The following is a 15,154-nucleotide window of genomic DNA, read 5'->3' as shown; positions in this document are numbered from 1 at the left end:
GAATTGAGTCTCATCGCTTGGCAAGTCTGTATTTGGCCCAAAAAGCAGCTGCAAAAATTGAAACTTCTGAACAAAAATATGAGAACTAACAAAAATGTTCCACTGTAAAGTTTTGTTATTTAAAAAAATACTTCCACATCAAATCAAACTAGTCAAAACAAAAAATCACTTCAAATTCCTTAATAAGGTTGTTCACAATGGAAAGCATGCTTCTTTGGTCCAATATTTTCAGTACAATTTTGGATGATAAGTTTTGGTTATCATCCAGTGCCAAACCCTCTACCTACATTTGGACCATTGTATGCCTAACTATGAGTATAATATTACTTTGGTATTAGGGCTTTTTTGCACTGACCCTTACCCTTAAAGTTAAAAGTGATTGTTTAAGTAATTTGGTTTCACATAAACCTTTAAGCTATGTATCAATGCTTATGTATATCCCTTATATTTACCTTTACCCTTAAATTTTAGGAAGCTACAGAAGTTAAGTCACTTAACTTGCCATTATTCCATTAAGAGCTCTTTGATTGCTGCAAGGAGATTTGGGCTGCTAATCACGCAAGATAGTGCGCAAATCTAGCACTGCCACTTGATCTCAACCTATCCAACTCTCTCTTACTCAGCATGCTTCAATCAGCTCTAGATCAAGGGATCTCTCATTCAAATTGACCTCCACCAGTCGCTAGATCTGTTTTTGGCTCTCTATCGTGGTTCCAATCTCACACCTAAATGTTCTTCTAGTGCTTGATGACCCATGAAGGATCTTTGCACTGTGCCACGAGAAATTCTGCGAAAACTTGTGAAAAATTCTGGGACCAATCAAAATCCCACATGAATTGTGGGGCTTTGGAGCTTGAAAGATGGGAGTTAGAGGGGGAGACTTGATTCAACAAGGGTTTGTTAAAGTATGAATCAAAACACTTTAAGGTAAACAGGGGGTTAAGTTTTAAACTTACGAAAATTCTTCAAAACTTAAGTTAATAAATTAAGGGTAATGACCATATTGACATATCCTTACATACCAATTTTTTCTCATATGTCAAGTAATCTGGCCTATTCCTTCTAGAACAGTATACATAAAATCAACCTAACAGAACTAAACTCTAAAGACCAATCCAAGCCAATCACACATCTAGAGTTCCCCATTGACATTTTTTATCCAAGCAGCCAATGGTACTTATAACTGTGGAGATACTTCCGCAGGTGAAACTTGCCATAGCAATTAATTTGATTGGTATCATTTCTCTCACAAGATCACAACCTTGGGAGGTTTAGCATAAGACTTGAGGCATGAGGAAGGCCATTGTCCAGCGTGTTGTGCCATCATTATAAGATGTTTCTGGGCAAGATGTGAAGAAGCCACCACAATCTACAAATGCTTTTGTTGTTGAACAAGAACTAAAAGTGATTCAACAGAAGGAAAAGAAGAGAATAAAGTAATACCTATGAAGATTAGAGTGGATTGGTTGGTGAAAGATACAATTGTGAAGTCTTGTAGTTAAACTATGCATTTGCCAGATGTGATGAATTTCTAAAACAAACTGTTGCATACAATGAAGGGACATTGTTCTTTGCACTTCAAAACAACTGGTCAGTTGTTGTTGCTGTTCAAAACAAATGCTCACAAGCAGAGATCCACAACTTTCTCACTTCTAGCTCAGCCCCAGGGCCCAAGCACTGAGCATTGAGCAAAACTTGCGTAGTGGTTCTCCTGTGCAAAAGAATCCACTGGTATTAAGCACCATTCGTACCTCGTCATCGGAGCTCTCGTCTGCCGAAGAGTGCCGGCTGGATTCCGCCTCTTCCTCTTCCTCCTCCTGAAGGATTGTATCCATAGTTCCACAGCAAGCAAGAAGTGCATTCCGAAGCCTTTCAATCTTCACTTGCTTTGTTTGTACTAAGATCTCCATCTTGGTTCTAGAGTTTACAAAACTCTTGCAAGCCCACTAGGGCAAGGGGCCCATTTTTCGCCTGGGTACCTAATTCTGCCCAACCCAAACAAGTCCCGCAATTCTTGGCAGGCTTGTATCATGACATGATAAGTTACAACTGATTCAAGTGTTATCTATCAGCTTTTCAATAAGAAATTCAGCTGTCTAAAAATGAAATTGCCAATGTGTGAATGAACACACTCTTAAACATTTTGCAACACCAAGCCATCTTGCTGAATTATCCAGTAAAGAAGGCTATAGTGGAAAAAGTGTGCTTGATTATTGATCAATTATAGTTAAATTGAATTATAAATTGATCAAATCATGAGTTGATTGATCAGTTCATGATTTAATTGATCAATGAATGCTTTGATAATTGATGATTTGTTTCATCAATTCAATAGTTGATTGATCATAATAGTTTATTGGTGAATTTATTATAAATCATAGAGTTTAAAATACTGGAGAATTATTAGACCAACTACTTCACTTTGGTTAAGTTTCCAAGTATGATGGTGAAGGTTCTATAAAGGGCTGAAGAAGTAAAGCAAGACTTCAACCTTTAGGCATGCAAAAGATAACATCAAATAGGTGTGTAGAATGTAATAAACATTACATCCAAGATGGCTATAGAGTGATATAGTTGTGTTATTTAATGTTAGGAAACAAAAAAACTCATGGTATAAGGTTTGGAGGTGAGGTGGTTAGGTGGTGTGAAAGGATCTTTAATAATGCTTAAAGTGACTTGCAATTAAGCATTTGTGGCTGGGATGTTGTGTTTAATATTTAGAGTGTAGAGAGGAGTTGGTTTAAGGCTTGTAACATTTCATATAAATATCTTGCTTTATGGTGCTTTTTTTTCTGGCTAGTATTCTTTCCTTAAGGCTTTTATAGGTTGCATTCACATCTTAGTAGTGTAAATTCTTAAATTTATACTTCTTAAGAGGTCACTATTCAAATTTAAGAACATTTAACCTCAAGTATCGTAACTCAACCCAATACTATTTAAAATTAATACACTTAACCCTAAATATCTTTTAATTTGACTTTCAAGTTCATAGTCTTCTTTTGTTGTGATGCAGCTGGATATTAGTCATGGAAGTGGAAGGAACTCATTGATCATGCAAAATCTTCCAAATATTTTTAGCCTATCTGAGCTTTGAATTCTCTTTTTCAATTTTAAATTCCAAGTGAGTATCAAGCAACGATGCTATAATATCTAGACTGTCCATTAGATTGTCATTTCTGCACAATGCATTAGAAAAGATTAATTTTTTTCTATAAACCCTTTCCCTTTATATTTAAACCCCTATGAATAAGTGGTTTTATTTAGGTTTTTACAGTAGAATTAAGGTTCAATACTTGATATTGATATTAGTTAATTTTAAAATAAGAAAAATAGCTAGATATATTAATAACTATATTTAGTTCAAAATTTTAAATATAGGCAACCCAGAAACATCATGAAGTGATAAATCAACTCATGAATATAAGCTCATGAATTGATTAATCAATTTACCAAATGATAAATTTATAATTCAATTAGATCAAATAAAATGTTCAATAATCACTGTCCATAGTAGACATAGTTGGTTTTCTTACACTTTATCCACTGTAGGCATAGTCAGTTTACAAAGAAATTGGTTTCAATCAAGTGCTAACAATGATAAACCTTGGATGTGAAAATGCATTTGTACAATTTCGAGTTGATCTAAGCCTCTAGTTTCAGGTACTAGTCTGCAAGGGCATGGGTTTGAATCCCATTACTAATAGTAAATAGCTGGTGTTAGTGATCGTGTTTATAGCCTTCAGCTAATAATCAGATTATTAATCAAGATTTCTTTTCTGGACCTCGCGAGATGCCATGATTCGTCCTCTATTTAGAAGTAATGGTTTACAAAATGCCCGAACAGGATAGAACATCATGGAACACCGTCATTGCAGCATTTGCCCAAGATTAAGCCTTTTCAATTGCCAGTTTGGTCCAGAGCATTCCACGACACAATCCATTTCCAGAATCTCCAAGAGGAAAATTATTCCACATGTACGACGAGGTTTCATCACTTTGAAAATGATGGTTAAGTTAAAAGTCTTTCTCACTTGGCCTGCATTTTGTCTCGATCTTTTCATCAGACATGACGTTGTCATTAGTTCCAGGCTAAAGTCCAAAGCAAGAGTGACTATATCATTTCCTGTACGAACTATGAATCAAAGAGAAAAAATCAGGGAAGCTCGAGCAAAAATGGCTCTTTCTGTGCTCTTCATGATCGCAATATTTTCTTGCCTACATGTAACTCAAGGCGTTCCAATCTACTGGGTATCTCTTGACGCCAACACCAGCAAACTCGTCTACAAACCCACCAATGCAGGTGACACGATCATGGATTTTTCGTCGGTGGGATACTTGGGAAGAGATGCCAAACTGCCAGAGGTACCAGTGAAAGTTGTCCTCTATCCTGCTCGCAACTGTAAAGACACCAACAAGAGCGACGGTGAATCCATCCAGCATGCCATCAACGAGCTCTCCTCCTTGCCACTCGATCCCTGCACAGGTTTCCGGGGAGCAATCCAGCTCTCAAGTGGAAATTTCGACGTTCGAGGCCACCACTTCACCATCAACACCAGTGGAATTCTCATCACCGGGAGCAGCAGTAGCGAAACCATCCTCCACGCAAATGTTTCCATAGCCGAGGATGGCATGGACGTCCACGCTTTGTTCTCAGTCGAGAGTCCACAGCAAACCATCACAGAGGTTGGTCACAGAGCTGCTATTGTCGAGACTGTTCCCTCCGGTTCTAACTATGTGAAGCTCGACTCGTCTTGTGGATTCAAACCCGGCGATCTCGTCTCGATCGTCTGGCCGATGACTTCCAGGTGGATCCAGATGATGAATATGAGCGAGAGATGGGGAAACTTTGCGGTTACTTCCATCGAGCGCAGAGTTTCCAGAGTTAACGGCGAAAAGAACATGGTGTTTCTCGACATCCCGGTTCCATTTCGTGTTGATCTCAGGTACCTGAGCTCGTCACAGCCGGCTTATTTGGTCAAGGTGGAGATCTCTGGACGAGTATCCCACGTCGGTCTCGAGAACTTCAAGGCTGTCCAGGACAAAGTTCTCCCTGTCGGCCGTGGCACCTTTCTCAACATCGCTCAGGTGGAGGACTCTTGGGTGAGAAATGTCGTGGCTGTCGACTTTGGAGGCGATACCATGACTGTCACTGGAAAGAGGATCACAGTCGAGGGCTTGAATCTCATCCGGACTATTCCGGGCCCGATGAAAGGTCCAAAATTTGCTGATCTCGCCATTGCCTTTCCAGGCTCCCAGATCCTCGTCAAGAACAGCGTCATCCAAGGAGGAAGCTCCCAGTTCAGCTACATGACCCGGGACCAAGCAAATGGTCCAAATGTTTTCTTTAACAGCACCGCATATGGGAGCTCACACGCGGAGCCTCACGCTCATTTTGCAACTGGGATCCTGTATGACAGCATGAAGTTTGAAAATGGGACGATCAGCCTGCGCAATAGGCCATACAAACATCATGGCTATACTTCTGGATTTAGTGTTGTGTGGAACTGTCACACCAAAGTGTTGGAAGTTGTGAAACCTCCACAAGCAGCAAACTGGGCCATTGGAAACACGATACAATCGCTGGGAAGCACTGGGAATGAGACTCTAGGATTCATTGAGCCAAGAGGAATCGAGTCTCCTCGCTTGGCAAGCTTGTATCTGGCTCAAAAAGCGGCAGCAAAAATGCATTAACTGCCAATGCAAGTCAATTTTTAATGGAATCGTCAATAATGGTCATTTAGTTGACTTTAGTTGACGTTTCATTTCAATGCAAGTCCTTTGTAGCGGAATGAAGGATTTTAGCAGAAGTGCTTGCTTGGAGCTCATAGAATCATGCTCCAGCCTTAGAGCAGCCACGAAGATCTACACCAGTCTCCAATCTTGTCTTGGACGTGACGATGCATTTGTGCATGACAGGCTCATCGACATGTTTGGAAGATGTGGCAGCGTCGGTGATGCTAGATCAGTCTATGAATCCATGGCAGTGGTAAGTGATCACACCTCTTACCAGATGCTCATCGTCTACACCAGAAACGACAAAATTGAGGATGCCAAGGGCTTCTTTGATTCGCTGCCGGTTAAAACTCTGATGGTCGTGACAACTTTGCTCGTTGCATATGCCCATTCTGGGTATCTTGATGACGCAAAGAGGTTGTTTGATGAGGCTCCTCTCAGGGATTTGATCCTCTGGAACTCAATGCTCGCAGCCTTTTGCCAGAATGTGGATCAATTAGATGGTCTGTTTATTGAGATGCCCGAGCGCGACGTTATCTCGTGGACGTCTTTGTTAGGAGCCTATGCCCGAAACGGGCATAGGGACAAAGCATGGAAGGCTTTTTGTGATATGCCTCAGAGAAACATAGTTTCTTACAATTCTATGTTAGATTGTTTTGCATCGTCATTTTTACAATATAATTTAGAAAAAATGCTGTACGAAATGCCCGAAAGAGATATAACTTCGTGGAACACCGTCATTGCAGCATTTGCCCAAGATGGGCATATTAATAAAGCTGAGACTATCTTCTTTAGCATGCCCGAGCGCGACCTTGTCACCATGAACTCAATGCTGAATGCCTATGTTTTACATCACATTGTCTCCAAATCCAAAAGAGTTTTCGAAATTATGCCGGAAAGAAACGCTCTCTCCTGGAACTCGATGCTCACTGCGTACTCTCAAAACGGATATCTTGAGGAGACCCAGCAAATGTTTCGGGAAATGCCCGTTCGAGACACCATCTCATGGAACTGCTTGCTAGCAGCGTTTGCTCAGGCGAGATGTATCCACAATGCCAAGAAAACCTTGCTTGAAATCCCCTACAAGAATACAGTGTCATGGACGACAATGCTGGTCACTTATGCTCGGCACGGAAAGATCCAACAGGCGAGACAGATCTTTGATGAAAGCCCAGACCCCGACGTTGTTCTTCACAGTGCAATGGTCGCAGCTTACCACCACAATGGCTTCCTTGACGATGCTCTTCACGTCTTCCACTTGCAAAGGCTCACTCAACTTCCAGACCAAGTTTCCTTCGCGTTAGTTCTTCCAGTTTGCAACCACGGAGGAAAACTCTACGATGGAATGTGCCACTTCGTCTCCATGGTCACGGATTTTGGTCTCACTCCCACGAAACAACACTACTGTTGCGTGGTCGACTTGCTTGCCCGCTCTGGTCACTTGGCTTCGGCTGTGGAGCTCGTCGAAACCATGCCCTTTGTAGCGGACGTTCTCGAGTGGACGTGTGTTCTTGGTGCCAGCCGATTCCACGGTGACCAAGACCGTGCCTATCTCGCAGCCCAGCGGTTGATCGAGCTGGATCCACAAAACTCGAGAGCTTACGTGATGGCTAGAAACATCACCTCGTCTCGTGGAGACGATCACGGTTAAGTATCATGATTTCCTCCACTGTCACCTCCGATCACGCTTGCGAGCAGGAGATAACTCGGAGCCTCGTCGCTCCAGTTTGATCCATGTAGCAAGTTCTTTGCAGCAAAAGCTCCGTGACGATGGACTCGGTAACTTCTGCAAGATCCGAGGAAGCTCGTCCATTCCCAGATGTCTGGAACATACGGCATGGTACCGATTAAATCCCTGGCATCATCCAGGTATCCAGCTCGAGCGAGCAAGTCGACCATGCAGCAATAGTGCTGCTTGGTGGCCTCCACGCCATAGTCTTGTCTCATCGACGCAAACCAGTTCCTCCCAAGGATCGGCTTGCCTTTGTGCGTGCAAGCGATGAGAATCGACGTGAGATTCGCTTGCTGGTGTGAGTGTGAGTCGATCAAACTTATCCGGTGGAAGAGCTGGAACGCTTGAGTCGAGTGTCCATTTTGAGCGTAAGCTCCAAGCAGCGCTGCATAGGCAACCGGATCATCGTTATCGGGCATCGCATCGAAGATCTTTGCCGCTGTTTCGAGGTGTCCATTCTCGACGTGAGCAGTGACAATGGAGCAAGACGCAAAGAGGCTTTTCCTCGGCATGGTTTCGTACAACTCCTTTGCCTGGTGAAGATGCCCATTTCGGGCATATGCAGAGATCATCGCGCACAGCGACACTGTGTTCCTCACTGGCATCGCGTAAAAAACTCTTTTCGCGTCTTCCAGATAGCCTTTCTCCCCGAAAGCCGACAACATTAGATTCCAAGAGTACGGATCATGCTGTGGCATTCCATCGAAGATTCTCTTTGTCTCTTCGAGATTTCCCTGTATGGCGTTTGCCGTCGCGAGGACATTCCACGACACGTGGTTGTTGTACGGCATAATACGAAACAGGGAGACCACGTCGTCAAGCCTTCCGTCTTGTGCATGCCCGGACAGTACGGCGTTCCACGACACCATGCTGTGGTACGGCATTTCCCGAAACAGGTCCTTGGCTCGCAAAAGTTGCCCGTTCTGGGCATATGCTGAAAGCAACGCGTTAAACGAAACTACGTTTCTTTCGCTCATGCTATCGAGAAAAGCCTCCGCTTCTTGGATTTTTCCAGCGTCGGCATAAAGAGAGACCATGGAATTCCACGACACAAGATTCCTCTCGGGCATCTTTTCAAACATCTCTCGAGCACGAAGAACGTAACCATTCTGAGCATACGCCGCAATCAGGACATTCCAGCTCACAATGTCTCTCTGTGGCATACCATCAAACAACGCTTTCGACTCTTCCATATGCCCATACACGGCATATGCCGAGAGCATCGCATTGAAGCTCTTGCAACTCCTCTCGGGCATTTTGTTAAACACGGCCTGGGCCTTTTCCAACTGCCAGTTCTGTCCGTACGCAGAGAGCATAACGTTCCACGACACCACGTTCCGTACTGGCATATTTCCAAACACAGACGCCGCATCCTCCAAATGCCCGTTCCTGGCAAGTGCTGTGACCAAGGCAGTCCACGTTACCAGATTCTTTTCCGGCATTGCCCGAAAGACGCGCTGGGATTGGTCCAGCTGGTCGTTCTCTGCGTACCCTGCCAGCATGGCATTCCACGTGGCCAGGCTCCAAAACGGCATTGCGGCAAAGATCTCCTCGGCTAGACCAAGATGCCCAGTTTGGGCGTATGCCGCGAGCATCGTGTTCCACGACACCAGATCTTTCTCTGGCATAAAATCCAGCAAGGCCCTGGCATTTTTGAGCTCCCCGGCGCGGCACAAGGCAGCGAGCATTAGGTTCCAGGAGAAGGAATCTTTGTCTTGAATGGCGTGGAAGACGTCGAGAGCATCCTCGAGCCTTCCACACTTTCCATAGGCTTCGATCATCTTGTTCTGGTGGAAAGTCGTGGGGGTGCCATCAGCGAAGCTACGAGGCGGTAGACTAGATCCAGGCAGAGGTGACGAGCAAGCTATTGCGTAAACCATCCAACTTCAAGAAGAGATCATCGCTCTTTTCCAAGAGAAAAAGCGAAGAACAAAAAGGAACGATGGAGCTGGAAGAATAGCTGGAGAGAGAGAGAGAGAGAGAGAGAGAGAGAGCGTAGCTCTACAGAGCTACTGAGCTATAGTGAAAGGAAAGAGATGGCTTACTTGCTGCTACATCCTCTTCTTCTTTCCCTGGCCGTTGGCATTCCCGTACTGCTGCGAGTGGAAATTCGCGAAGAGCATGAGCAGGATGATGTTGAAACCAAAGTTGAAGGACCAAGCCCCGATCCCAGCACAGCCCTCGCCCCCCAAATGGAGCACCATCATCGCCAGCGACACCACGAAGCTGAAGAGGAACTGATAGATCTGCAAGTTGGTCACCATCTTCTTCCATGGCGGGTGGAGTCCGAGGCTGCACAGCAAGTAGTACGTGTACATGGCGACGTGAACGCCGGTGTTGGTGAGCAGCGCGATCACCTGGAGCGACTGCGTGAACTGGAGCCAAAAGAAGCACATCACGATCACGGTCGAGTGGTGGAAGACGTGGAGGAACGTCAGCGGCTTCTTGCGGAGGATGAGGATAGCGGTGTCGAGCAGCTCGTAGAACTTGCTGAGGTAGTAAACGTAGGACCAGAAGAAGACCCTCCCCACGGATCTCGTCCCCAGCGGGAAGCACAGTAGCCAGTTGAGCCCCTTCTTCTTGTTCCATAGCCACCTGTTCTCCTGGATCTCAATCACCGTAGCTTGGAGGCAGCCGATAAACATGGCCGCAGATCCCACCACGAGAACCATGTTGTGCAGCACTGGCACCGGACCCAATGGAACCGGCCTCTTGCGGAAGCTGAGCAGGAGCTTGAGCAGCAGGACGAGCGAGAGGTAGAGCGGCACGGAGGCGACCAGGAACGTCCACGACGCACCGAAGGTGTTGAAGTCCCATCGGAATCTGGCAACCGGCGGGTGCTCCGCGGCCCAGTAGCGAATGCTCGAGCGGACGCTCCGCCAGGCAGTGCCATTGAAAGCATTGGTAGCACTGGCGGCCATTTACCTCTTCAGCTTTTTTGCTGCTTCCCTTGCCTCTCGCTCTCTTAACCCCTAAATACTTTCTGAAAGCAAAGGAGAAAAGGCAATGTGAGAAAAGAAGGTCGTCCAAAACTCACAGTTATTCAAAGATTCGACTGGCCTAGTCTCATGTAGTGTGCTCTGCATAGAACTTGACAATGCTTTGGTCCAAGCGAAAGTAGTGAGGGATCTTGTCCAGCCGCTTCAAATCCAGATCCAAGAATGATATCTGCGGAGTAAAGCTTGTCAAATGACTCTCATCATGGGGAGTAAAGACTATACCTTGTAGACGTAAGATCTTCCAGTCGTTGGACAAGAGATGATGCTCCTGGTCACGGACGACGCAACGATGGAATCGTCAAGCGGCTTTAAGGTGACCATGAGGCTGCAATCCTTCGCAGTGGCGGCTATAAGAAACTTGCAGAGATTTCGTCTTTGCTCATCGGCTGGCATGGAGTGGTGGCTTGCGAATAAAACGGATCGCTTGTCAACGTCCGAATCGATGGAGCATCCTGTTTTGTCGGATCCACACTCCGGGCAGTGCAACCCCACGAAGCTATAGTACAGGTGTATGACGCCTTCAATGTCCAAACTGTCAAGCTGTTGTGTCTGCAACAGCTTCCTCAGGGTCTCGCTGCTGTGCAAGATCTCCGCTATCAGCTTCTCGAGTACGTCCAACCTTTGGCCCGTCACAGAATCCGTGAAGTCCACCAGAGATCTTTCTAGAAGATCACGGCTCGCACTGCTGTCAGTCGAGTCCTGTGCACCGTCTACACTTCCAGTGAAGATCCTGTTGCCGTCTTTGAAAACCCGTAAGTTGTTCTGAGGACTCTTGAACAAGGCGTTCAAAGCCTTGATTATTCCATCGCGCGTTCCAGAAAAGAGGTCAAGCGGGCAGTAAGAGCTAGAGCTTCGTATCTGTAGACAAAAGAAGAAAGAAGTTCATACTAGCTAGGTGAAAGAATCAATTTTGCATACCTTGCCTTGAACGAACTTGAGAAGCTGGTGCATTGCGAAGCGGGAAACCACCTTCTTCACGTGATTTTCGGTTGAAATGGCATCGGACTGTGGCAAGTATCCCCACTTGGGCTGAAAAAAAAGCCTGGCCATCACTAAAACCACAAGAGAAAGAAGAAACCAGACCTTTATCTCGATAGACAAGGTGGGAGAGTCGGATTCATTCGCTCTCACGCCTGGAAAAGAGATGGTGCACTTAGAACTCTCCAAGTCAAACACCAAGCAATGAAACAAACCTGGAAACAAGGTGTGGTCGCACACGGCAAGAACGTTCTTGCTGGAAAAATCCAGGTCGGCTTCCTCAGCTCTCCATGCTGGTCGATTTGCTCGAATGTGTTGAGAAACGTCCTCCAAAAACTTTCTCGACACTGGGACGATTACCTGGAAGAAAAAAACTTCGCGTAAGACGCATCTCATCTCTCGAGAAGAATGAGAAAGGATAGAAAGAAAAATCTTAGTAGAGAACACACACCCCGGAATCAACGTAGTCCTCACCCAGCAATGGCCGCATCACATCTCTCACGTATACGTGGCGCAATTCCTCTTCGTTGCTCGAGGACGCCACGGCAGGCCAATCTTTCCAGAGATTTCTCTCCAGATCGGAGAGAACAGGAGCGCACCCCCCTCCATTCTCTCGCAGTGGCGCCTTCCGGATCCTCAGCACTGTTCCAAGCTGCATGGAAGAAGCTCGCTTGGCGGCATTCTATCGAAATCCCGAGAAAGAAAGAAATCCAGACTTACGAGCTGTGAATCCGATCCACGATAGTCGAGCACGACATTGGATGCGCCTTCTCCCTTGTAGCGCCAGTCGCCGGCGGCATTTAGAGCGCCATCGCCCCAAGCATGCATTCCAACAGGCCTTCGTTTAGGGTTTATACCTGGTGGAAATATTTCTTACTAGTTCTTGCGATTTCCCGCGAGGAGGAGGAATTCCTGCCGATCCAGCCAAAATCTTCGCCATCAATGTGTACGCTGCGCCGTGATTCTCATCCAAGCTCACTAGCGATCGAAATGCGAGCTCTCCAATCTCCACATTCTTCCATTTCTCGCAGGCTCCAAGCAGCGTCGTCCACGACACCACTGTAGCGTCGTAGGGCATGCTCCGGATCATTGCTAGAGCCTCCTCCAAGCGATTCGCGCGCCCGAGAAGATCGATCATGCACTGGTAGTGCTCGATTCGAGGCTGGAATTCCATGCGCGCGAAGATTTTCTTGCCAGTTTCTACCAGGCCAGCACGGCTACACGCAGTGAGGATCGAGAGAAGCGTCACACTCCCCAGCTCGATGCCTTCATCGACCATTCTCTGGAAAGTTTCCAGTGCCCGGGAAGAATCTCCTTGGCAGCCATAGCCAGCAAGCACCGCGTTCCACAACACCGTGCTCTTCGTGGCGATCGAATCAAAGACCTGGCAAGCAGCGCCCATCTTCCCACACTTGGCGTAGAAATCCACGAGCGAGCTCGCCACAAACTCCCGGCTCTCGAGTCCCTGCCGGCAGATCTCCGCGTGGATCGCTATTCCAGATTGGGGAGCCGCCATATTCGAGCACGCCGAGAGAGCCGCGACGTAAGTCCTAGCATCCATCGCTACTCTTTCAGCTCTCATGGACGCAAAGAGCTCGAGAGCTAGCTCATTCTCGCCGCTGGCCGCGTATCCCAGGATCATCGAGTTCCATGGAACCGGCGAGGAGATTCTTCTTCTTCGAGCTCTCCCATCAAACACCGCTCGCGCATCGGCCATGCTGCCACACTTCGCGTAGAAATCCACCAGCGAGTTGGCGACGAAGACGTTGTCATCGAAGAACTTCCTCCTGGCTCTTGAGTGGATCCTCCTCCCTCTCTCGAGAAGCTTTCGCCGGTCGGGAACCCCTTCTATCGATTCCACCATGCTCGAGCACGCCACCATCGCCGCTACAAATGTTCTCTCGTTAACTTGGGACGTTTCTTCGTAGTGCTCAAAGATCTCCAGAGCCAGCTCGGGTTCTTCATTCTCGGCATAGCCCAGCAGCAGCGCGTTCAAGGCCACCACGCTCACGCTCGCTAGATCGAGATTTGGATTCCCAGCTCCACACTTCTCGTCAAAAACTCTGCGAGCTCGATCCATGCTGCCACACTTGGAGTACATATCCACCAGCGTGCATGCAATATAGACGTCGGAATCATACCCCTGCTCGGCTGCTCGATCGTGAAGATCAATCCCTCCCTTGAGCCAGAAACTCTTCCTTCTCCGATGATCGTCCCCTTCTTCTCTCGCGGCTAAGCTCGACACTGCCATCATCGCTGCTACGAAGCTCTGTGAATCCGGCCGCTCGTCCATGCTGGCGAAGAACTTGAGAGCTACATCGCTCTCCCCGCTTGCTACATATCCCAGGATCATCGAGTTCCAAGCTGCCACCGTCGGGCATGGCACCATCTTCCGGAAAACCGCAAGAGCGTCCTCCATGCTTCCACTCCTGGCGTACATCTCCACCAGAGCGCTCGCGACGTAGGCGTCTGAATCGAGCTGGGACTTCGCAGCTTCGGCATGGATTGCCAGTCCTTTCTCCAAGCATCTCGCCTTGGAGAAAGCTCGGCCATCTTCTTCTTCGTCCTTGGAAGCAGCGGCCAAGCTCGAGCAAGCCGTGAGCACGGCAACGTAAGTTCGATCGTTTGGAGCGCAGCCAGTGGCTTTCATCCGCTGGAACTTCTCCAGAGCCAGCTCGCTCTTGCCGTTGAGAACACACCCGTGGATCAGTGCGTTCCACGGAACCGGGTCGCGAGAAGGTGTGATAGCTGCGAAGGCGTTCTCGGCGTCCTCCAAGCTTCCACACCTCGAGTACATGTCGATGAGAGCGCTGGCCACGAAAACATCACCCCCGCAGCCACTTTCCACTGCTCGACGGTGCAAATCCCTGCCTTTCTCCAAACACCTCACTTTGAGAAGCCTGCCACCTTCTTTCCTGCCCGGATCTTTCACTGCCAAGCTCGAGCAAGCCATCAATCCGGCTACTAACGTCCGAGAGTTTGGCGAACATCCACTGCCTTCCATAAGTTCGATCAACTCGAGCGCGATTTCTTCTTCACAGTTCTCCACGTAGACCAAGAGCAGAGACGTCCACGAAACCACGTCATGGCACTCCATGCTGTCGAAAATCTTGCGAGCGTCCACCAAGCACCCGCATTTCCCACACAAATCCAGCATGGAGTTCGCGACGAAGATCTCTGTGTGACAACCCTTCTTCGCAGCGTCAGAGTAGAGAGCCATCCCTCTTGCCAAACTCTCCAGCTTGACGAGCTTTCCATCGATGAGCTCTCCCTGTTCTTTCGTTGCCAGGCTAGAACAAGCCGCCAATCCAGCCAAAAACGATCGACCATCTGGTTCGCAAGCCGATCCTCTCATCCTGGCAAACAGTTCCAGCGCCAGAGAGCTCCGATCGTTCCTCACGTATCCCAGGATCATCGCGTTCCAGGGAGCAGCATCGCGGCACTGGATGTGACTGTCAAAGGACTTCCGAGCTTCTCCAATCTCTCCACACCTGGAATACATATCGATGATCGCTGTCTGGGCATACTTGTCTATCTTGCCGACCTTGCCCGCGATGATCTTGCCGAGTTCCAGATCTTTCAAGACGCCGCAAGCCCTCAATGCCGCAACAAACTCTGCCGCCGGGCCAGCGCCATCGCTTGGCTCGCCAAAATACCTGGAAATCCAAGCGATCCCGCGCCTGGCCCTGCCGGCATTGCAGTATCTCATTCA

The 15,154-nt window shown here is 47.5% G+C and overlaps 5 protein-coding genes across 6 annotated transcripts; 1 reads left to right on the top strand and 4 right to left on the bottom strand.

Annotated features, from left to right (window-relative positions):
- The first annotated feature begins 5,788 nt into the window (after positions 1–5,788).
- LOC112349877 (pentatricopeptide repeat-containing protein At4g02750-like) lies at positions 5,789–7,384 on the top strand. The gene has a single exon (XM_024685057.1). It carries the CDS (start codon positions 5,789–5,791, stop codon positions 7,382–7,384), a length of 1,596 nt encoding a protein of 531 aa, XP_024540825.1.
- On the bottom strand, positions 7,381–9,345 carry LOC112349876 (pentatricopeptide repeat-containing protein At4g02750-like). The gene has a single exon (XM_024685055.1). It carries the CDS (start codon positions 9,343–9,345, stop codon positions 7,381–7,383), a length of 1,965 nt encoding a protein of 654 aa, XP_024540823.1.
- On the bottom strand, positions 9,333–10,417 carry LOC9646853 (elongation of fatty acids protein 3-like). The gene has a single exon (XM_002979965.2). It carries the CDS (start codon positions 10,384–10,386, stop codon positions 9,517–9,519), a length of 870 nt encoding a protein of 289 aa, XP_002980011.2. The 5' UTR covers positions 10,387–10,417; the 3' UTR covers positions 9,333–9,516.
- A 57-nt stretch (positions 10,418–10,474) lies between these two features.
- LOC9646852 (inositol-pentakisphosphate 2-kinase IPK1) lies at positions 10,475–12,279 on the bottom strand. 2 transcript variants are annotated; one of them, XM_024685013.1, is made up of 7 exons: positions 12,163–12,279; positions 11,894–12,094; positions 11,658–11,802; positions 11,548–11,597; positions 11,383–11,493; positions 10,687–11,322; positions 10,475–10,633 (listed from the first exon to the last, which is right to left on the bottom strand). In XM_024685013.1, exons 1-7 carry the CDS (start codon positions 12,268–12,270, stop codon positions 10,532–10,534), a joined length of 1,353 nt encoding a protein of 450 aa, XP_024540781.1. In that variant the 5' UTR covers positions 12,271–12,279; the 3' UTR covers positions 10,475–10,531. The 2 variants fall into 2 exon arrangements, with proteins under 2 accessions (XP_024540781.1, XP_024540780.1); XM_024685012.1 differs by having other exon boundaries at positions 11,548–11,802.
- Positions 12,280–12,286: 7 nt separating this feature from the next.
- Positions 12,287–15,151, bottom strand: LOC112349875 (pentatricopeptide repeat-containing protein At5g27110-like). Its single transcript, XM_024685054.1, has one exon. It carries the CDS (start codon positions 15,149–15,151, stop codon positions 12,287–12,289), a length of 2,865 nt encoding a protein of 954 aa, XP_024540822.1.
- Positions 15,152–15,154: the final 3 nt, after the last annotated feature.

Source organism: Selaginella moellendorffii, unplaced genomic scaffold, assembly GCF_000143415.4.
Source record: "Selaginella moellendorffii unplaced genomic scaffold, v1.0 SELMOscaffold_43, whole genome shotgun sequence".
Classification (NCBI taxonomy): Eukaryota; Viridiplantae; Streptophyta; class Lycopodiopsida; order Selaginellales; family Selaginellaceae; genus Selaginella; species Selaginella moellendorffii.
This window is presented reverse-complemented; position numbering and strand designations above follow the sequence as displayed.

Excerpts from the sequence above, each read along its gene's own strand:
- LOC112349877 (XM_024685057.1), top strand. The coding sequence starts at position 5,789 with ATGAAGGATTTTAGCAGAAGTGCTTGCTTGGAGCTCATAGAATCATGC.
- LOC9646852 (XM_024685012.1), bottom strand. The coding sequence starts at position 12,270 with ATGCATGCTTGGGGCGATGGCGCTCTAAATGCCGCCGGCGACTGGCGC. Across the intron at positions 11,494-11,547 it reads CCTTGTCTATCGAGATAAAG|CCCAAGTGGGGATACTTGCC; the intron begins GTCTGGTTTCTT and ends CTTTTTTTTCAG. Across the intron at positions 11,323-11,382 it reads TCAAGTTCGTTCAAGGCAAG|ATACGAAGCTCTAGCTCTTA; the intron begins GTATGCAAAATT and ends TTTTGTCTACAG.
- LOC112349876 (XM_024685055.1), bottom strand. The coding sequence starts at position 9,345 with ATGGTTTACGCAATAGCTTGCTCGTCACCTCTGCCTGGATCTAGTCTA.
- LOC112349875 (XM_024685054.1), bottom strand. The coding sequence starts at position 15,151 with ATGAGATACTGCAATGCCGGCAGGGCCAGGCGCGGGATCGCTTGGATT.
- LOC9646853 (XM_002979965.2), bottom strand. The coding sequence starts at position 10,386 with ATGGCCGCCAGTGCTACCAATGCTTTCAATGGCACTGCCTGGCGGAGC.